Source organism: Lissotriton helveticus, chromosome 1_1 (genome assembly GCF_964261635.1).
Source record: "Lissotriton helveticus chromosome 1_1, aLisHel1.1, whole genome shotgun sequence".
Lineage (NCBI taxonomy): Eukaryota > Metazoa > Chordata > Amphibia > Caudata > Salamandridae > Lissotriton > Lissotriton helveticus.
Genome location: NC_136057.1, coordinates 146,031,451 through 146,054,779, shown reverse-complemented (window position 1 = coordinate 146,054,779; position 23,329 = coordinate 146,031,451). Strand labels below are relative to the sequence as shown.

General features: G+C 48.6%; 1 protein-coding gene across 1 annotated transcript in view; it reads right to left on the bottom strand.

Annotated features, from left to right (window-relative positions):
* The window catches only part of TBC1D10C (TBC1 domain family member 10C), a 185,753-nt gene that overhangs the window by 58,698 nt on the left and 103,726 nt on the right, over positions 1-23,329 (bottom strand). Inside the window, exon 6 of the mRNA XM_078659202.1 lies at positions 8,283-8,397. Within this exon, the coding sequence (XP_078515328.1) occupies positions 8,283-8,397 (115 nt within the window). The remainder of the gene's footprint in view (positions 1-8,282; positions 8,398-23,329) is intronic.

Genomic DNA, 23,329 nt, shown 5'->3' with positions numbered 1-23,329 from the left:
AATAAAACCCTGGCGAACTTGCAGAAACCCGTGCGAACACAAAAACAAAAAAAATACGCTAGGATCCGCGGATTTTGCGTATTTTCGAAATACGCCAATACGCAAATCCGCAAATCCGCGGATTGCCAATACGCAAAATCCGCTCATGCTTAGAAAATACACACATTTTTGTCTCAAATACATACTTTTTAAGTTCGGTATATAAATATTAATTCAACCAAGCAAAGCCTCTATATTAGTAGGCAGGACTGCACATAGAAGTACTTACAGGTAGCTGGAGAGCTACTGGTAGTGCATGAGCTACTTGCTCGAAGCTCTACTTTTTGGGGGGCTGCAGCTTGACCTGTCTGTCCATTCTTTCTACAAGTGCCTTATTTTATTCCTTATGCCTTTTCCCCATCTCTTTTTCTTTCGCTAAATGTCCCTCGCTCCAGGCTCCACAGTACTCCTCGACTCCTACATATCTTCACAGCCCAGGTATCCCCTTCTCAACACCTGTTGGCCTGTTGGAGCCTTCTTAAGGCCAAGCCATGCATTTATAGAATGTTTTTGTGTCGGTCAGAGTGCTGGTTGCTGTTTTCCACTTGACTAAGTCCAGCGCTGAAGTGGCCATGACAATTTTTGAGCTCTAGTCACCATAGCTGTCGGCTAAATACAGGCCCAGCAACCCTGAGCCGCGAGTCATTTCAATGTGCACTTCAGTATAATAGCATCAGATGGTTTCACCTCACCTCCAATGCCCATGAGATACACACTTTATATATCTATCTCACTAAAAAACATTATTAGATTTGATAGATAAACCCTCGGTTGATGGCAGTTTCTTTAACTAGGCTTTTTTGTGTAGCTGTGCCTCGTAACCCAAAGGCTTGCATTTATGGAACAGCTCTCCAGGGCTCGAGTCGGGGTACCACGCAGGTGGACGGCGTCCCTCCACTTATTTTACCGGGTGGACGCCGTCCCCCCTGCCAAACAGCTGGACTTCACTCTTTGACCTCTCTGCGACGAGATCGGATCTCGTCCCAGAGAGGCCAAGCGCTTTAAAAGTGATTTCAGAGTAAGCTAACGCAACAGAGAACAGGCATTGGAATCTGACCCTGTGTCCCTGGGGCTGAGAGGCAGCATGAGCCACCGAGCGTGGAACAATCGCATCTATGGGGTGAGCGAGGGGAGGCAATGAGCCCGCTGGTGCAAGCGTTGGCAGAGGCAATAGGTCTAGCTTGCAGTTCGATTTATAAGCAAGAGGTCAGCCTGTGCCAATCTACAAATTAATATGCCAGGGGGGAGGCCATGTTAAGGACAGGCTCACACAACGAGGGCTGAAAAGCATGCATCAAAGAACAGCTACAGTGAAAAGGATTGCTTTATGCATAACGTGCATTTGTGATGATTCAATTATGACAAAAACTATGAGGACTGAGGGTACTTTTGAGATGTAAAATAGTTCCTGATGGGCTGTATTGAAAGCACTATGTAGTAGGTGAAATGATACACCAATCAGCCATTAGCATAATGTGAGCCAGGCCTATTTATCTGGATGGAGCCAAGTCCAACATGTATATTATAAAGATTGGGTATTAATAGGTCTTTCAGGGAGCTGCTCTGTCAAGTCAGACCTATTATAACAGTAGGTCCTAAAGACAGCGGCACTGCCAAGCCAGGCCCAAAAGAACTTCGCTTTCCTCCAAAAGAACTTGTGATTTGCGTTTCCCAAATTGCAGCAAGTCTTTTGAGGAAACAGGTCAACGCACAATAAAAGGGGAAATGTCCCTTCGCCCTGAGCAACAAGATACTCTGCATAAGAACTGAAGGTCCACAACAAACCGTGCCAAGCCCTAGTAGCTGCGCCCTGCCAGCCTCAATGCAGGGGGTCTTAGGTTCCTCGTTGGGCACTTCACGGGTATATGACAGGCAGTGCCATCTCCCCTGGGATAAACCGAGCTCTGTGCCATCCTGATTAGTAGCACACCATCACAGGCAGTGCCAACCTACCAGGGGAAACTCAGCTCAGTGCACCATGCCTGGCATCATGTCATCACAGGCAGTGCCAACCTGCCTGGGGAAGCCATGCTGTATGTCACCCTTGCTCGTACCTTGCCATCACAGGCAGTGCCAACCTGCCAGGGAAAGCCATGCTCAATGCTATCCTTGCTCGTACTTTGCCATCACAGGCTCTATGCCGCCCTCACACCTTGCCATCACAGGCTCTATGCCACCCTCACTCGTACCATGCCATCACAGGTGGTGCCAACCTGCCTGGGGAAGCCATGCTCTATGCCGTCCTCGCTCGTACCTTGCCATCACAGGTTCTATGCCACCCTCGCGTGTACCTTGCCATCACAGGTGGTACCAGTCTCCCAGGGGAAGCCATGCTGTATTCCACCCTCCCTCATACCTTGCCATCACACGCAGTACTAACCTGCCAAAAAACGCAAAGTTCTAGGCTACCGTGACTCAAGTCTTGCCATCACAGGTAGTGCCAACCTGCCAGGGCAAGTCAAGCTCTTTAGAGTGGCGCCCTCAGTGGTGCCATGCCATCACAGGGAGTACCAGCTGGTCAGAAGAAACCAAGCTTTTTGTCGCCATGACTGGTACCAGGCCATCACAAGCAGTGGCAACGTTCCAGGGCAATATACGGACTTATGGGGTTCTCTGCAGATAACGATCAGCCTAACAGGCAGTCTAAAATGAATTATTATTGGACAGGTCAACTGAATTGGAAAAACAAGCCAATGACTCACATCTTTTTCCAACGTCACGAAGTCCCTTAAACACATCATAATTGTACATGAAAACCGATTCACCCGAATGAACAAAATATATATTCATTCAAACGATTTTATTGCAGATAATCAAGTTAACAAAACCACCCAAAAGCACTGTCCTTAGAATTTTTGCAAACAGCAGGCACCTTCATCTGTCCTTTAACCCTGTAGACAGTGCCGGGGGGGGGGGGCACATTCCTAATGAGAGCGACGTCACGCTGCGTGCCATGCCATCACTCACTGTGATCGCTTGAGGCAGCAAATCAGATGGTGCCACCCCCTCCTTTGGCATAGCCCCTCTCCTCACTGAGTGTGCCAAGCCATGCATGAGGGTCCCTGGCAGTGCCACCCATGCTGTCAGCATCACCACAGAGGGAGCCAGCCTGGCTCAGGGGAGGGGCTGTTGCTATGGTGATGGTGGGCGGTGCGATGTCTGTCCATCTGCCTCTCATCCACGCCCCCACAGGGGCACGTTACAGACACCTGTCCTGGTGCCCCATCCCCCACCTGCGCACAAAGGACGGGGAGAGGGTACACTGGGGTGAGAGAGGGGGTGGAGGAAGGGAAATGAAAAGACAGGGGCAAAGAGAATGGGAGGCAGAAATCGATTGGAAATGAGGCGAGAGAGAAAGAAACATGAAGCTTGTAATTAGGCAGAGGAAAGAAAGGCTCGAAGACAGAAAAATACAGAGAGGTTTAGAGACTGAAATCGAGAGAAATAAAAATCGAAAGGGAGAGATTATCGAGGAAGGCGAGAGAGACGGCATTTTAATTAACAAATAGAAAAATAAGTAACAAACCCAGTGGATAAAGTGTCTGGCCGTAAAATCTGCCAGTGCTCTGCCGTGTTCTACGGTCTCCTCCTCGGCTTAGTGCCCGACTTTGCCCTTGCCAGGTCAATGGGGTGGTGGGCCTGTTTCTCCTTTATTTGTACCCGCAATTTCCCCTGTTTAAAAGTTTTATATTAGCAATTTTATATAGAGCATCTGAGCGCTTCATATCAGCACCAAATTACGTCACACATGGTCAGTTTACATTTTCGGGCACGTGGAGATTTAGCGGTTTTCCCACGATCACAAGATGCTGAGTTGGCGCCGAGACTCGAACCGGGTTCCGGAGTTCCAAAGTTGACAGATTGTCCATGAGTCCACGTCACAGCTGTTCCACGTGCTCAGTGCCACCCAATGTGAGACCAGCACTTTCCCTTCATCTCTCTCTCGCTATTACCCCATCACCCCTAGTATCACATCACGGCCTCCCCCCATCAAAGCCCATCCTCTCGCATCTCCATGCTGCAAAGCTAGCTCTGTGGGTTTAACTCTGCTTGCGGCGTTGACTCAGCCTTACGTCCTCCGGGTTGATATCACTGTGCACAGTGGGTTGCTCGGTTTTAATCCCTGGGCCCATATTTACTACCTGTTTCAGACAGCTCTCCTATGCTTAATGGCGCTAACAGCAGCGACGGTCAGTTTCAAATGCAAACAAGGAGACAACAGAAACAAGAGCAGAGGAAAACGTACCTGGAGTGGCAGCGAGGCTGTTCCGGGCATCAATGGCGGCTGCAAACGTCCAAAAATTTCGGAATCAGGGCGTGTTTTTGGCGTTCTGAGTGACGGATGACGTCACAGGGCGAAAGAACACCAAAAACACGCCCCCGAATCCGAAAGAGATGGGGCTTTAATGGAGTGAGGCCCCTCTCCTCCTATGGCTGGCCTCCGTTTAGGAAGCCAGCCAATGGGGGAGAGAGGCGGGTTCAAGCCCCCCTAACTTAAAATCATAAAATCTTCGGGACTCCGCCCACTGCTCCGCAGTGAGACGGTCCCGAGACCTAAAAAAACAGATAGGTGCTATCATAAGAAGAAGCGCCTTTCCTTAAAACGGTGTGAAAAGGGTCAGAACATCTGAAGAAATCGTTTCCAAAGTACAGATATTTGGACCATGCGCCGTTACACTATGTGGTGCATTGCATGGAGTTCATGAATCTGACACCTGGTCTGGTGCAGGGGTGAGGACGACTGAGAAAGTAAAGAACTGGTGCCCGATGTCGAGCGCCCTATTTTAAATGGCCAAAGCTTCATAACAGAGCGAAATTAACTACAATTACCACCGAGTCATCGTATGACGCCCCTGCCGAGCTCCAGACTTGAAAGTTCCAGATAGTCTTAGGAGATGACAGAAGAACACGACGACAATTCAACACAGACAAATAAATAAGAACAGCTAATTCAGAATGTATTCCCAGTCACCATTCCTTGGCTAAGAAAACAATGCTACTAAGCGATATCAAATATTCACACACAACCTTTAGAGACTTAGGGTCATAAATATAGAAAAAAGCTGCTGTAAAAATCCCTGTTTGCTTTCTTTTATAGGGAATGAAATATCTGTTTAAATCGTTGGTTTCCTGAAAAGGGAGACTGAACTTTCTGGGGTGTGCAGGAACACAAATCACTACCAAGACATCCCGGAATAATAAATCACTCTAAGAGTTCACAAACATAAAAGAAACAAAATGTCAACTCTGCTGAAGCAGCCATAAAAACTGTTAGGGCTAGGGGGAGGCCAGGCCTGTGAAACAAGTTCTGTTTAAAAAACAAAGTTGTAAAACAGTGCTCTTTTATTATGCGGCTTGATTAATAGTCCTGCACAGCTTCATAAAGCCTATAGGTTATTATCTTTCGCAGCGCGTTCTTCCACAATTATTTATTTTAGCTTAGTTTCTATTTTCATGTGTTTCGTGTGAGTACACAACAAGACACACTCAACATCATAGTTAAAAAAGTTTGAGTTACTGGCATTGTAAATGACAATGCTTTGCATTAATTAATTTTTTTATTTGCAATTGGTATATAAACATTGTTTGTGAATGGTTAGCTGTTGCTTATGCTAACAGATTGGTCTGCTTGTCGAGATTTGTTTTTCATTATCCAACCTTTGTGTTTATTCTCTGTCTGAACAGAACACTGATTCCTTGGTCTTTGCAGCATAGGCGCAGAAGGAATGTCTGCTCTGATTGAGTGTGTTCCTTTGCTGGTATATCCAGGTCGTCTTTGGGGTTGTCGATCCCACACGCGTCTCTGTGCTCTAAAGGTTGCCTTCCTTTGTTCCCTGCTGGTACCACAGTCTACAGTCCTTTCGTAGCCGGTGGTTAAACGCTGCTGCTCTCTCTTGGTTTGTATTGATTTATCTGCTGTGTCACAGTGCCCAAGAGATTATAAACAGGCAATTTTCCGCAGCAGTACAAGTGATGGGGGACAGTAAGTAAGGCAACGGCTTGTAATGCGGTCTGTCACTTCATGCCCAGGGCCTCTTGTTCTTGTGATAGGACTGCAGTAGTTTCGTCATCCACTGTGTAAAAACTGAAAGGGTCCAAAGTCAGTTTGGTAGTCGGACATTTTATATTTATCATCGGGGGTAAGTACTCCTCACGGTTGCAGTGGACTGATGGAAGCCAATTGTCCTGGGAGTTTGTGTACAATGCTAAGGTGTGTTTCGTTACAATGCCATATGCTTGCTTTTGAATGAATGGGTCTTTTCGTAAGAACGTACTACATACATACCATTGAGGTAAAAATATCAATGTTTTCAAAGCATTCACGTGCAGACCGTTTTGAGATTTTCAATGAGAAAAATTAAAGCCCAAATGTCTCCACGTGCAATATGGTTTATTGTTGCGTGGCACTTCCACAGTGAACCAGAAAACACAATCGCTCAGCAGAGACGGTGTGCAGGTGTGGAGTGGTACAATGCAAGCCGTAAGTTTGATTCTCGAGAGGACTGACTCAGACTTTCATACTTCCGAGACTGGTATGTGTATATAAGGTTAAGCCGGGTGCGGACAATACAAACGTTTGGTGCTTTTATTCTCTTTATTGCAACATCTGCCCCCGAGGGGTCCGAGCCGTAGGTCCCCCCGGCGCCAGCTGTAAGGGACAGAGGCAATTGTTAGTTTAGGCTGGCAGCTGAAACCTGCTCTGCCTTTTCAATCTCTACAAACGGCCGGGAGGGGAGGGGGAACCCCGTCAAGGTCAACAGAGGAAACCTGTTTTGTATTCCTTGCTTATGATGTAATCCACCTAACAGTGTGGTAAGTGCAGAGATTTCGGAGGTGCCCGTGTTTGCGTATCCATGGGAAATAATGCATTTTTTGCGTTCCGTTCTGCACAAAAAAAAAATGTCTTTATGAAATAATCACCCGCTTGGAATGGTTTAAGTAGTTGCAGACCCGACGCTTAGAGATTCATTGGCGCTGATGTCTTTTTGAAACAAGCATTAGGTTGTAACCCCTGGTTTTTTTTGTGGCGCGACTGAGGAATGGGCCGCGTTGAACTACAAACGTTACGTTGGTCACGTCATTTTGTAGTTCAAAGCGGCCCGCCTCTCATCGGCCGCGAATGAAAAAAAGCCTTTAAGCTCAAGGGCGAAAAAAATGTATTAAGTAAAGTGCCCAAAATTAATTCAAAGCTAGTGCACCACCTCTCCTTCAGGAAGACGATCTCTGGGCGCGAAACCGCGGTGGGAGCGCACGAGACGCCGTCGCCCGCAGTGAGCGTGCACATCGGCTGTCTCGGCGCAAGCTGTGGATGTGGATCGCGGAGAAGACACGCCGAGCTCCGACCCTGAATCAGAGCCTGCTGCCGCCGAGAGTGACCCGCTGGAGGGAGAAATCAGAGCCTGCTGCCGCAGAGAGTGACCCGCAGGAGGGAGAGGGACATGGAAAAACAGCCCGGTGAGTGAGGGGGAGTGGGGGTAGAAGGAGGGGATGTGTGTGCATGTGTGTGGGCGGCGGGGGGGGGCGTTCTCTATGTATGTATGCATGCGTGTAGAAGGAGGGGATGTGTGTGCATGTGTGCGGGGGGGCCGTTCTCTATGTATGTATGTGTGTGCCTGTTGTATTGGAAATTGCCGTGCCGTGCGTGTTCCATAAAAAACAGGTGTAAACGAAACTGATTTCACACTAGTCAAAACGAAACTTAACAGCCACTAGCAAAAGCGCGTCCACAACAAGGGAATGAGGCAGGAGAGGGGCACGGCGCCGTGCGCGCTCACGAGGTAAAAACTGAGCAGATCTGCGCTCGTGCACCCTCTCCTGTCCACATTCCCAAAAACGGGTGACATTAGTTGTCGAAGCATACTGCAATCAATTCTTACGCATTGAATGCAGGTCGTGCTTCGACCTAAAAACCAATTAGGTCACACATTTTTAAAAAAGTAAACACAAAAGTATTGAAAAAAACACAAAAATGAAAAAACCCAGTAAGAATGATGTCCTGGGGAGACAGAAAAGAAGTAGTCAAACAATAGAAACAAAAGAGAATGAGAATGAACATGAGGATAAAGATTAAAAAATATGATAGAAAGTAAAAAGAGAATAGAACCCTGTAATAGAACAGGTCACAACAGAAAGACAAGAGCAGATGATCATGAGAAATTAATTAAGAAGATAAGCACAAAGGGCATAATGAAGCAATAAGAATTGAAGGAGGATAGTAGGGAAAAAAACGATAGGAGATGTACCTCAGCGGGCATCTGCATGAGGAGCATAGCGGCGATGGGGCCCTGGGCCTGACAGTATCCCTCCTCTGGCCTGTACATGGTGTAGGCCTTCAGCACTCTCAGTAGACCCTGCTGCCTGAAGGGAAAAAAGAGTAGCAGGTTAAACCACATGATACAGAGTTCTATACCCTCACTATCAAGGATTCCTTCCTCAAAGCAAGCGTGCATGAGCCCACATGCAACCCCGATAAAACCATAAACTTTCCAAAAGCTTACACGATCTTTGATCTTATGAAAAAGGCCTTGGAACTAGGTTTTGGCTGTATGGAACTCTATGGGATGCGCCCCAGAAAAAGGAAAAGTCAATTTTCATCTATTTATCTTCGCTGTTTACTTGTGGAAAAGATCATTTCTGGCTACATCTGGAGCAGCAGGAGCCTGGAGGAGTTAGGTCAGTAAATTCGGAATACGATTATTTGAACAAGAATTATGTAAATGGATGTATCATTAAAGCCTTGTGGTACCCAGTAAGGGGTCAGGGTTTGTAAGAGTTGATCATCCTGTAGTGCTGCATTCCAGAGCTTGTTGGAATAAAATACAATGAATGCCTGGTTAGAAATTCTCGTTTTAGCTGATTTAGAGTTTTCAAAGAGGTGCAAACTCTTGTAGCACTCCTGAAATGGGGGAGCATTTTGTGAAGTATTTTACAACTGTGTTGGGAAATACCTTTGTTTTAAACCTGTCAGCCTTAAGGTGGTCTTCCTCTAGACTTTTTGCCTCACCTTCTCCATTTTTTGCTGTACTCATTTTAGTTGACCTTAGGACTCTGTGCACTATAACACTGCTAAACAGGGCTAACATGCTTGTGCTCACTCCCCAAATACATGGTTGCATTGACTTATACTCAATGGGCCCGATTCACAGAATGAACTTAAGACAAAATCCTAACTTCTGTGAATACCAAAAGTAGTAAGTGCATTCTGTGAATACCAAAATAGTAGTAAGTTTAGGACTGAGTCTTAAGTTCATTCTGTGAATCGGGCCCAATATGCATAATTAATTTACTGATAAGTCCCTTTTAGAGTGGTATACCATCTACTCAGGTATGCAGATTAAATGCTAGAAATTGACCTGCACAACTTACTGTGCCACCCACTTAAGCAGCACATTAAAAAATGTCCCAGGTCTGCCATTGCAGCCTGAATGCAGTTTTAAACTGACATATTAACTTGGTATTAAACCCCCTTGCCAAACCTTAAACTCCAGTTTATATATATATATATATATATATACATTATCCTTAAGGTAGGCCGTACGTAAGCTACAGGACAGGATGCTGTGTAATTAAAAGGTTGGGCTTGTACAGATAGTAAAAAAACTCTTAAATATGTTTTTCACTACTGTGAGGCCTACTCCCATAGGATAACACGGGGATTCCCCATTACTTTTAATAAGCTGCAATTTCCAAATGTGAGTTGATAGTTATATTGCGTTTGGTTTTTTTGGAATTGTATTGAAAAACCCTACGTAATGGTAAAGTCGGGTTTTTAATAACAATTTTAAAAATGCCACTTTTAGAAAGTTGGCTGTTTTCTGCCCTTAACCCTTTCGTGCCTAAAGTCCGGCCTGGGACACATGACTGGGTGTAACTGACAGTTAGGCTTTGTGAATTCCTCACAGCCAACACACAATTGAGTGATTGGGTGTGCTTGAATGGGCCATCTTCTGGAAGGATGGGGACGGAGCTAAACATAGCCCCACTTGCAAATGACTTGCCTGTGCTCTACCTTCACACAAAGGGCCAAATGACCCCACATTGTCACTGCAGTGGGCTTGGAGCCAGGGTAGGGGAGGCAGGAAACTCCATGCACTTCAAAGCTATTTTACAGAACCAGGACAAGAGGGTATAACAAGTATTGGCAAAGTGTTGGAAATGGGATCCCTGGCTGGCCAGGGCTTTCGCCAAAGTCAGTCAGAGACCACCACACCCAAGTCAGGGCAAGGGAGTTACACGCCAAGATAACCCCTACTCACCCTCTAGGTAACGTGGCGCGAGCAGCAAGGCTAAACTTGGAGGCGATGTAGGCTAAGTATTTGCGCACGCACCCCAGCAACAACAACCAAAGGCCCACCACAAAGGAAACTCCACACAAGGTTATGTAAAAATAGCCTTTGTATTATAATAAATATACATCAGATAAAACACACATCTTGTTACACTGTGCCAACAGGCACGGGCGGAATTTACAAGGGATATTGCACAGGACAGGGCCACTTGGACCACTGTCAGGGGTATCAGCACTTTTAGAACTTAGCACTTGTAGAAAGAAAAATCAGTGTATCACACAATATAAAAATAGAGCACATAACCAGTAATCACTGGTAACAGGACCTCACTAGCACCACCTGTACTAGGGAGAAAACAACCACCTATGTATTACAATACCTGTAGGGGTGTAAGAGGAAAACACATGATGCAATGCATAACATTCATTCAGAGGTGTAAAGGCACATGACGCATAAAAACACATTCAGAGGTGCAGCACAAGAGAACACATGATGAATAAACTACCCATTCAGAGGTGTATAGAAAGTACAATTGCGCCAAACTCACGTAAGTCACCACCTGTGACTGTCCCTAGGCCCTCTGGCCTTGTTGGGGCTAGGACGCCCTGTGTCCCAAGTGTCAGGGTCCTAAACGTGGCAGTTGCCCACAAAGTGCTGGGCAACTGGTTCAGGGAAAGTTAGGGCAAAGTTGGAGCCTCTCTGGGCTCAAAGAACCACCACTGTGGCACTGGTGAGCCTCTCTTAGGCTCTCTCACCAGAAAGGGGGGGGGCTGCTGAGCCTCTCAGGGCTCCAGCAATGAACAGGTGCAGCCTCGCTGGGCTGGGGGGTCCCTCGCTCTGGGGACCCAAAGCAATGATGTTTGCCAAGAGCCACGCTGGGCTCTAAATCAACTGGTGCCCCCGGGGCACCTCGTGGCTCCAAAACGTGGAGATGCTCCCTGAGCCCTCAGGCTCAAAACACACGGGCGCTTCTCTTTGGGAGTCCCCCCTCTGGGGACTCGACGTGAACGTGGGGCGCTCAGAGCCTCTCAGGGCTCGTGAAATAAGGAAATGCCCCCTGAGCCCTCAGGCTCAAAACACCCAGGCGCGAGGTCGCGCTACAGAGAGGGGGCGGGGCGGACACCGGCAATGTGTCCCGACGCTCCCCCCCCTCCTCTGCAGGCACCGGCACTCACCGGTCTAGCGCTGGGCTCTCCAGCGACGGCGGGTCTCTCCCGCTGGTCCCGGGGATCTCCTTTCCTCTCGGGGAGCCTCGGCAGGCTCTCTCGCGGCTCGGCGAGGGAGGCGGGACTTCCGGTCGGCCTTTCCTGGGCCGCGCTGTGATTGGACGGCCGCCCCTTTACTTCCGGGTCGCCGCGGGCAGCGCGGCGGCTCGCTTTAGGCAGGCAGGCGGGCTCCCAGATGATCCGAGGAGTGGGCTCCCTCGTAGATCGATCCAAAACCGGCAAAACAATACGGCAATGAGCGGGGTGGCACCCGCGCCGTCAAACCACCACACAGGGCGGGCAAAATGTAGCGCTCACAGCGCTCGGGCACAATCCAGCGCTCTCCAAGCGCTAGGCAGGCGATCTCAGCGCTCCCAGCGCTGAAGGGCAGAGAGCAGCGCTCTCAGGCTGCAGGCAACGAAGTCCTCAGTGCTCCCCAGCACTGAAGGACAGGACAGGGCTCCAGCAGGGGCTGGAGGCAGGCAGGGGGGCAAGGCTGGGCCAGAGCCAGCACACTGGGTCTCCAGGCAGGGAGACAGTCCAAGTGGCGGTCCTCCTGGCCCCAGCAGCAGCAACAGCCCCCTCTGGCAGGATCCAAAAGCAGAACATTTTCTAAGGGGACACAGCCCCTTCTTATAGTAACAAATCCTTTGTTTCAAGGTGCAGGGTGGGGGGAAAACCAGTTTCAGCTGGCTCTGGAGCACTCTTAATGGCCCAACCACCCATTTCATTCACTGGGGAGGCTAGGGTCGTTAGACACACCACAGGGGGGCGGAGCCAGCATTGTGTGGGGAAAACCCAGCCCATCCAGGACACAGGTACACTCCTCCCACACATCACTCATGCTAATCTCCCACTCACCACCGGGCAGACCCATCCAGACTTCCTGGAGCCTGGCATGCCAGCCAGCTCCAGCCAATCACGCTCCAGCACCCTCACAGCACACGCACACATATCTCAATGTCCAGAAGTAGCACTTCCCAACTAGACACATACATGTCGCAGACACCATCTCGCAGCATTCACTCTCACGAGTTTACACATACTAAACTCGAGCCTGCACTCCCCACGCATCAGGAACTACCAGGGACACACACATTCCCCATGCATTCCTATGGGAGGGCAGGCCAGCCATGCTACACGCACGCACTTTCACTCTGGGACCCAGGGAAAAGTGCGCAGAGACCCAAAATCACTGACACAGGGTCACACATAAGGCAAAAAGTTCAGGGGTGAACCAGCCCTGCGGGCCAAGTCCAACATAACCCCCTTCCAGCCAAAACGCAGGGGAGAACAATCACCACCGTGATGGACTTCCCTGCTTGGGGCGATAGAACACGGACGCAGGCCCGCCACTGCCGGGACACCCTCCTGTTCTATGCCACGGTGAACCCCTAGGGTTCCTTCTAAAGCTACTGTAAGGACCAGCTGGGCTACCCCACTGGTACTCCTCAGCTGTCCGCGGCCAGGACCAGGCCCTAGGCCACCCAGGTGCCACTGGTTCCTGCCTACTCACGAAGTGGGGGGTAGTAACCCCGGGCACATAGTAGCCATTCTCCACTCCTCCTGTCTGCAAGACAGGGCTAGACTGCCACTGGTTCTCCAGCCTAGGGTCTACAACCTCAGGTGGACCAGGAGTCTCAGGGAAGGCTCTCCTCCCCTTACCTCTTCTTTTAGGGTTCCTCCTCCCCGTGCGAGGGGGACACCTAGAACGCCATGCCAACCCAGGGTTTAACCCCTCAGGTTGCACCGGGGTCAGAGTTGGGCTCTCCCACCCTCTGCACCCCCTTCCAGAGGTCTGCCCTCTCCCACCTGGAGAAGTTCCTCTGGAAGAAGAACCGGTCAGGACACTGGTTACAGTCGTCCTACCCTTCAGGTCAGGCTGATCCTGAACCTGGCCATCCAACCTCCGGTCTAAAACCTTTGGTGGAACAATTGCCTGGCACTCCAGGACTTCTTGGGACTCACACACAATCCCTCTGAGGCTAACAAATGACACATCTGTTGTGTGACTGTCTGTCTGGCGCAGATCTCCCGCCCTCTGTCCACCTGACAGTGCGTGACGATCCCCCAGACCAGAAGTGGTGCCACCCGGGTCCTTCCAAGAAGATCTAGCCCACCTGGCTAGTCTCTGGTCCACTGGTGCATCCACTGGGAAACTCATCCCCCAATCACTCCTCACGCTGGACTCCTGTACCCTCCCTACCGGAGCGGTACTGCCAGCCTCTGGAACCACAGGAGCTCTGGTTACAGACGCTCCAGGTCCTCTACTCACTAGGAGATCCTCCTCAAATGGGCTAACAGGACAGCCTAGGTCCCCAACCTGGTGTTCCCTCAAGAAACCACCCAGGCTCTGAGACAGGGCTTCGGGCCTCTGGGGGCTCTCAGCCACCCACTGACTCCTGCTCCACTGAGCCAGGCAGTCAGCCCCTACACCCTTCTCACTATACTGGGACCTAGCTGGGCTACACTGAGCCTCTTCCACCACGCTGGGCTGGAAGATCCCTGACCCACTACTTTCGGAGTCACTCACCAATGACTCTACAGAGCCTCTGGCCCTTTCCCAGCGGTCTGCTTCCTCTGCAAGGTCCCAAGGACAAAAACATTTCCACTTCAGCAGGTGCTGGCGCAACTCTGGACACACAACACTGAGCAACTGCTCTTTGAGGAACATACTCACTACTCCGTCCCTCTCATCGTCCGGGTTAGCCGCCAGCCAATCCTCCATTGCATCAGAACAGTCATCCACAAAATACCCCCACTTCTGGTGAGGCGGTTTCCTATGGTTCCTGAACTTCAACCTGTTCTCCTCCTCTGGGGAAACAGGAACCATACTCTGGGAACTGGGACTTTCTAGACTTAGATTTAAATAGCTGCCACCACTGGACCCAACCCTCCCTGGGGGATCCAGAAAATTAAGACTGCGCTCAGGGGATAACCTACACTCTAGGGCTATCTTCTCCCTGGCCAAGGCCCTCTCAGCCTCTGCAGTCCGCTCATTCACACCCAGCTGCGCCATCTCTCTGGCATACTCTAACCGGAGCTTCTCCATGGCCAGCTGGTGCTCCCTCTCTTCTCTCCTATCCACCCACTCCTCTGGGGCCAGGGAAAGGGATGGGGTGCTACATCTGACACTGGACCCAGCAAGGGACTCCCTATCTAGGGGGTACTCACTCTCTGCTGGCGCCCATCCACTGTCACACTCACTCTCCCCATCAGACTCTTCAGGGCTCCCCTCAGACCCACCACCCTCATGGTGTGCGGTCCGGGCCCTCTCCCTTTCACTGTGCTCACGCTCCCAGTCACTCTTCTGCCACAGGATCATGTTATCCCTAAGCTTGGACTGGGTGTCTGACTCACTCACTGGGATGTCTCTCTCCTTACATAACCGTACCAACTCATGCACACTGTACTTAAACAGGCCACAAAGGTTAAAAGGAGATTCCATCTTGACAGGATGCTCACAGACACGTGCAACACAAGGGATCTAGCAATCTGAAGTAGGAGTATACAATTCCAAAACTTCCACACTCTCCTTAAAAAAAGAACTCACTCATGCGTCCAGGGAAACACACCATTCATCCACACACACCCTCCCCTCGGATCGGTAAGGCAGTTTCTACCACCCCTGACTTCTCAACCTGACCAAAAGTGACACAGGTACCAAACTCTGGAAGCAGGGCGGGGGACAAATGTACTGAACACAATTATAAAATGACACTCTTCAGGAGAAGAAACAATGGAATTTTACCAAAAACAATAATCCCCAAAATGTGGTTATCTAACAAATGTAGAGCTTTGAAGTGCGGCCAGTCGCTACTGTGGTACAACGCAAACACAAATCCTTATCCCACCGCTTGCCGCCAATGTTGGAAATGGGATCCCTGGCTGGCCAGGGCTTTCGCCAAAGTCAGTCAGAGACCACCACACCCAAGTCAGGGCAAGGGAGTTACACGCCAAGATAACCCCTACTCACCCTCTAGGTAACGTGGCGCGAGCAGCAAGGCTAAACTTGGAGGCGATGTAGGCTAAGTATTTGCGCACGCACCCCAGCAACAACAACCAAAGGCCCACCACAAAGGAAACTCCACACAAGGTTATGTAAAAATAGCCTTTGTATTATAATAAATATACATCAGATAAAACACACATCTTGTTACACTGTGCCAACAGGCACGGGCGGAATTTACAAGGGATATTGCACAGGACAGGGCCACTTGGACCACTGTCAGGGGTATCAGCACTTTTAGAACTTAGCACTTGTAGAAAGAAAAATCAGTGTATCACACAATATAAAAATAGAGCACATAACCAGTAATCACTGGTAACAGGACCTCACTAGCACCACCTGTACTAGGGAGAAAACAACCACCTATGTATTACAATACCTGTAGGGGTGTAAGAGGAAAACACATGATGCAATGCATAACATTCATTCAGAGGTGTAAAGGCACATGACGCATAAAAACACATTCAGAGGTGCAGCACAAGAGAACACATGATGAATAAACTACCCATTCAGAGGTGTATAGAAAGTACAATTGCGCCAAACTCACGTAAGTCACCACCTGTGACTGTCCCTAGGCCCTCTGGCCTTGTTGGGGCTAGGACGCCCTGTGTCCCAAGTGTCAGGGTCCTAAACGTGGCAGTTGCCCACAAAGTGCTGGGCAACTGGTTCAGGGAAAGTTAGGGCAAAGTTGGAGCCTCTCTGGGCTCAAAGAACCACCACTGTGGCACTGGTGAGCCTCTCTTAGGCTCTCTCACCAGAAAGGGGGGGGGCTGCTGAGCCTCTCAGGGCTCCAGCAATGAACAGGTGCAGCCTCGCTGGGCTGGGGGGTCCCTCGCTCTGGGGACCCAAAGCAATGATGTTTGCCAAGAGCCACGCTGGGCTCTAAATCAACTGGTGCCCCCGGGGCACCTCGTGGCTCCAAAACGTGGAGATGCTCCCTGAGCCCTCAGGCTCAAAACACACGGGCGCTTCTCTTTGGGAGTCCCCCCTCTGGGGACTCGACGTGAACGTGGGGCGCTCAGAGCCTCTCAGGGCTCGTGAAATAAGGAAATGCCCCCTGAGCCCTCAGGCTCAAAACACCCAGGCGCGAGGTCGCGCTACAGAGAGGGGGCGGGGCGGACACCGGCAATGTGTCCCGACGCTCCCCCCCCTCCTCTGCAGGCACCGGCACTCACCGGTCTAGCGCTGGGCTCTCCAGCGACGGCGGGTCTCTCCCGCTGGTCCCGGGGATCTCCTTTCCTCTCGGGGAGCCTCGGCAGGCTCTCTCGCGGCTCGGCGAGGGAGGCGGGACTTCCGGTCGGCCTTTCCTGGGCCGCGCTGTGATTGGACGGCCGCCCCTTTACTTCCGGGTCGCCGCGGGCAGCGCGGCGGCTCGCTTTAGGCAGGCAGGCGGGCTCCCAGATGATCCGAGGAGTGGGCTCCCTCGTAGATCGATCCAAAACCGGCAAAACAATACGGCAATGAGCGGGGTGGCACCCGCGCCGTCAAACCACCACACAGGGCGGGCAAAATGTAGCGCTCACAGCGCTCGGGCACAATCCAGCGCTCTCCAAGCGCTAGGCAGGCGATCTCAGCGCTCCCAGCGCTGAAGGGCAGAGAGCAGCGCTCTCAGGCTGCAGGCAACGAAGTCCTCAGTGCTCCCCAGCACTGAAGGACAGGACAGGGCTCCAGCAGGGGCTGGAGGCAGGCAGGGGGGCAAGGCTGGGCCAGAGCCAGCACACTGGGTCTCCAGGCAGGGAGACAGTCCAAGTGGCGGTCTTCCTGGCCCCAGCAGCAGCAACAGCCCCCTCTGGCAGGATCCAAAAGCAGAACATTTTCTAAGGGGACACAGCCCCTTCTTATAGTAACAAATCCTTTGTTTCAAGGTGCAGGGTGGGGGGAAAACCAGTTTCAGCTGGCTCTGGAGCACTCTTAATGGCCCAACCACCCATTTCATTCACTGGGGAGGCTAGGGTCGTTAGACACACCACAGGGGGGCGGAGCCAGCATTGTGTGGGGAAAACCCAGCCCATCCAGGACACAGGTACACTCCTCCCACACATCACTCATGCTAATCTCCCACTCACCACCGGGCAGACCCATCCAGACTTCCTGGAGCCTGGCATGCCAGCCAGCTCCAGCCAATCACGCTCCAGCACCCTCACAGCACACGCACACATATCTCAATGTCCAGAAGTAGCACTTCCCAACTAGACACATACATGTCGCAGACACCATCTCGCAGCATTCACTCTCACGAGTTTACACATACTAAACTCGAGCCTGCACTCCCCACGCATCAGGAACTACCAGGGACACACACATTCCCCATGCATTCCTATGGGAGGGCAGGCCAGCCATGCTACACGCACGCACTTTCACTCTGGGACCCAGGGAAAAGTGCGCAGAGACCCAAAATCACTGACACAGGGTCACACATAAGGCAAAAAGTTCAGGGGTGAACCAGCCCTGCGGGCCAAGTCCAACACAAAGCCAATAGGTTCCACCTCTGTGAGATCAAATGGCTTTGTCAATATTTTTTAGACATGTTGCACCACTTTGCAGGCTACTGAGCAACATGGCTGGAAGTAAACATAATTTTGTTTTTACTTTCTGCCATGTTGCATAGCCCCCCCATGCTGTAGTCCAATATATCTATAACACATTGACAAAACCAATAGAAATGCTTTGACTTGTGAAGCTAAAACAAAGCGCTCTGTGAATGTTTCTATCGTATGTTTAGTTTTTTTTGCATCTTTCTTTACTTCTTCATTTGCATAATCATTTGATTTCTAAATATAGCTTTGTTTGTAGAATGGGGAGCTTATGGCAACTGATAGGATGAACTCCTCTACTCACTACTGTACTACTCATTTACGCAATACCTTTCAAAAGAGTTACATTGTTTGTTTATAATTCAATGGTAATAGGCCATAAACATGAGTTTTATGCTGAAAGCATAAAAGGGAACGAATTGTATTCAATTGTGTTATTTAATTTTACTTTCCTTATGTCTTGAGGCCAGATTTTTGGTAAGACTAGTATATGTGTTGAATACATTTATGTTGGAGGTGCAGTAAACATGTTTGATGAAATTAATTTGATAGGGCCCCAAACTGTACATACAAAATACAAGAACTGGCTGAGGATGAAAGCTGTACTAGTGTCAGCACCAGACAAGGTACACACTCTAAACAGGAACAGCAGGTGCAAACTACTTGGCAAATGGCAATATAGAGCGATGTGTACTATGCTATAATATTACCTCAATTAGCTCTCCCCATGTCCCTAGCAATGGTGGTCATTGCGAAATGCATGATTATCATGGAGCAGAAGGCCCCACCCTCGAGCTACAGTTGAAACATGTACCAAATACCATGGGAGCCTCCTTGCTAGAATGTGTGTGCTAGACAAACGCTATATACATATTTGCATACCGACACTACAGTGAGGGACAGTATAAATATGAACATATGCTGTGAGAGCACTTGACTGCCCTTATGAGCAAAGACTCCTGCACCGATATCTCGACTCCCTTCGCATGTGTGATATAACATATCAGCACCTAGGTAGAAACCATTTTAAGAGACAATATAGATGTTAAAACTCACAAGTAAAGCAATACTTTTTTTCTGCATTGCGCATTCAATTTAGAATTTTCTTTTAGTGGTTACAACAATTTTAAATATTCACCCCTGGCCTCCACTAAGTTTAAAGAGCATATATAATTTCCTGGTGGGTAGCCTCAGCACAGGATTCCATGGTGATAAGAATACCACGATAGGGGGTGGAGGTGTCGGGCTGACTGTAATTTAAACAACCCCAGAGCTCCTTGCTTAATGAAGATGCCTGTCGTAATTTGCCTTCTTGTGGTAAATGCCATAACTCTGCTCCGGAAAAGGGAAACAAGTGCCAAGAAAACGGCAGAGAGCCAAGACCCTGATCCCAGCAGCAGACATGGCCTACCACAAATCACCCTTTGTCCTTTTGCATCCAAGGGGGGTTGACCCACTCCTCCTTACTGCATTTTTTCTAGAATGTGGACTATGGTGAAGTGTTCAGATGCACACAGGTGAAACGGGGAGTGTAGAACCAGCCAAGGACGGGAGAGGGTGGGCTGCTTCGTATGGGGAAAAAGCAACAGGAGATGGGGCAAGTGAAATAAAAAATAGGCAAGCAAGGACTGGACAACTAATAACAGGGGAGGAGTCATCAAAATAACAAAGTGAAAAGAGGGCAGGGCAAACAACGACACTACAAGGGGAGACAAATGGGAAACATGCACTCTTATGGAGTGCTACCTAGAAAGAACAAGAAAAGTACCTCAACAAATTCCCAGCCAGTGGGAGGACTATTGGCCAAGGACCGGAAGCTGTATTTGGTCCTTGCTCCACAGCATGGACCAACACACAACAGAAAGTGATACTGGGAGGTGCCTGTATGGCTATGACCAATGCGAGGCAAGGAAATGAGATGGACGTTGCACGCAATAAATGGTAAGTAATAGGCGGGGGCTTAAAGCCCCTTTTAAAGATTTTTTTGTTGACAAGAGATTTTGCAAGCACAATGCAAGCACTTTGCAGGAGGAACCTAAAAATGAGACCTGAGACACCAACCCTTCACTACACTACTGAACCTGTGGATACTCTACCTGAAAGAAGGACTGCTGTGCTGCTGGAAAGAATGCCACTATCCTGGACAATTGCTCTGAAGGACTGCTGCTGTGCTGGATTGCTGTCCTGTTGTCCTGCTGCTCTGCTACCTTCTGCCTGGGTACAAGTACTGAATCTTCAACTATACCAGGATCTTCAATGTGTCTTGCATGGGCTAGTCTGCTGGCCTCCTCTTCAGAGCCACAGGGACACAAAAGGCTTACTCCATTTTGAACCCTTACCTAGACCCAGTCTGAGTGAGCCGTGACCCTTGGCAGTAGTTCTAAGGTGCCCTGATAGCCGAAATCCCAAAGTGGGGACTTGGAAACTTTTTTTTGCTAAAAATTGCTCTGAGAACCAGAATGAGACCGGGACCAACCTGCTTGCTTATCTACTCGAAGTGGATCGCCAGTCGGATTGACTTTGCGGCTTCTCCCGCTGCATTCTTCTCCATAGCAGCAAACCCTTTTCAACGGTGCTTTGCCAAAGGGGTATTCAAACTCGTGGAACTGTCTTCAGCTACAACCCTCTGCCTTGTACCGCTGGAGATTTTCAACTTCCATTTCAGCAACTAAGTCTGAACGTGGAAATCTTCACCTCACCTTAGATTCAAGGTCAGCTAACGACAATGCTCCCTCCTCGGACACCTCCTGTAGCTTTGCCCCGCTGAACTTGACATTTTCAGAACATTGTTCTCAGATTTTTGTTTGTCCGAAGATAAGCACTGACCAGTTCCAATTCGCTTCTTGTTTTCAAACTGCGCTCCATCGGGGTCAGAGATAGTGTTCGGCTTTCACTCGTCTTGCGCGACTAAATGGCCACGGTAAGCACTTTGTTCTTTTAGGTACTCATTTTTACTAAAAACTTCAAAATATCATAGCTTCGGTTCTAGTGATTGGATTTTTGTCATTTTGGGGTCAAATAATTTATTAAAATGTACTCTATTGGTCTAAATTGATTTGAAATGTTCTTGTCTTGTGTTGTCATTTTATTGCTGTTTGTGTGCTGCATAAATACTTGACACATTGCCTCTAAGTTAAGCCCAACTGCTTTTTTTGTGCTTAGCTACCCAGGGTTAAGCACAGGTGACTTTTTGTGGTTCACCTTGCAAGGGATTGTGGCTGTTGCTTGACCAGGGCTCATACCCCAGTCAACCAACTACCCATATCCTCACACATCCCTAATATAGTTTGGTGTTTGTGATAGAGGAATGGCTACACCAACCTAAACAGTAAGTCAATTATACTTTTTTTTGCATGCCACATCTGTATTCATCTGGGATGCAGTGTTCCATGAGGCACCTCGTGAAGAAGAGACGATGAATGTAGCTAGGAAGATCGCTGCAATGGAGGCGGGTGTACAGAGCCACAGGGCAGTACAGCAACCGTACACACCGAATGTCTGCAGAGGTTGACTCAAAGTCTTAGTAAAGAGGTTTATATGAGGATCTGAACCTACTGATGATTCTTTGTGTGGCCCTATTAGAGTCTGAAGGCTTCTCAGACAAGAGGCTTTGCTTCTCTGGCTGGACCCTTGCAGGAGTCTGGGAGATAGGATTTTCAGGGATGGCACATTTATGCAGAACAGAAGTATTCACGCCCTAATCAGGACAAAAAAATGCTTTTAAGAACCGGAGGGTTGTTTGTGAAAATAAAGTGACTTGTCTTTCTTCATCCTATGAGTACATTCAGATGCTCTTACAACGGCCTCGTTTAAAAATATTTGCCTAAAGCCCTTTATGATGGAGACATAGACAATAGCTAGATTTGCTTGGACTCTGGAAAGTCACCTGCCATGCAGAACTGTTTGTGGGAGTCTAAAATTTAGCAGGAAGAACCTAGGTTTTTGAAACATGCATTAGAAGGATTAAAACGTTTGTATCATGAAGACATAAAAACGCAAAAAGAGCATTGGAAAAAGTCAAGTAATCATGACAACCTTCAACAAGCATTTACAATGCAATGGTCTCGGCATTATTAAAGGTAGAGCTGTTGGCATTGCTCATGACATTTTTTTTTTTTAAACATAAATAAATGGTATTGTCAGTTACAATAGCAATAGGTGAACATTAGAGAGTAGTAGAGAGTATTCGCGGACACAGAGCCGCGGACACACAGACAGAGCCGCGAGCACACACACACGCAGACACACACAGACAGAGCCACGCACACACAAACACAGACAGAGCCACGCACACACACAGACAGAGCCACGCAAACACACACAGACAGAGCCGTCTGTCTGTGTGTGGCTCTGTCCGTGTGTGTGTGTGTGTGTGTGTGGCTCTATGTCCGGGAACATTCTCTACTACTGTCTAATGCTCACCTATTGCCATTGTAAATGACAATACCATTTATGTATGTTTTAAAAGAAAATGAAAAAAAATGTTATGAGCAATGCCAATAGCTCTACCTTTAATAATGCCGAGACCATTGCATTGTAAATGCTTGTTTGTTTTGAGAATCTGGTCACCCTACTTTGGAGAGACATCTGATCCTAAACTGAAGCCCCTGCCGTCACATTCACATTAGAAAGTTAGCTGTATAATTTTCTTATTATTTATTTAGAACTTCGCGGCTTAACATGGTGACGTCTTAGTCTCTCCACGTGGCTCAGGCCGATGGTGCTATGACTGCGTCAAAGATGAAAACAATATATTTGATTTGTTTTATATTTAGCAAAGCGAATTCCATTGGGGAAAGAGTCCCTTTCCAATTATCATTTGACTAAAGATGTAAAATCGAGCTCTATTTCAAGCTTAAGAGCGTTTCATAGCAATCGCCCACATTAAAAACAGCTGGAAATCTCATATGTATTTTCTAATAATGATTACGAAACCCAGTTCGATTTCTACAGTAAAATTATTGTTCTCTTCGCTATGACTAAATGCTAGTATTCCCTTGCAACACATTGCTCTATTGGAATGACTTAGAAATTGCCACTTCTCAACATGGCTGACTCAAAGGAGGCCGTGAAATGTTCTTTAATGAACACTTGAAAGGCGGCGGCCATCTTCAAGTGACTGATTTAATTCTGAATTTAATTAATTACATTTAATTGTTACAAATATGTGGTGACACATAGTAACAAGAGGTGGAAATATAACATATTCGCATCAGATTTACTATTTTAACTTTGCATAGTTTCTTCCTGGTG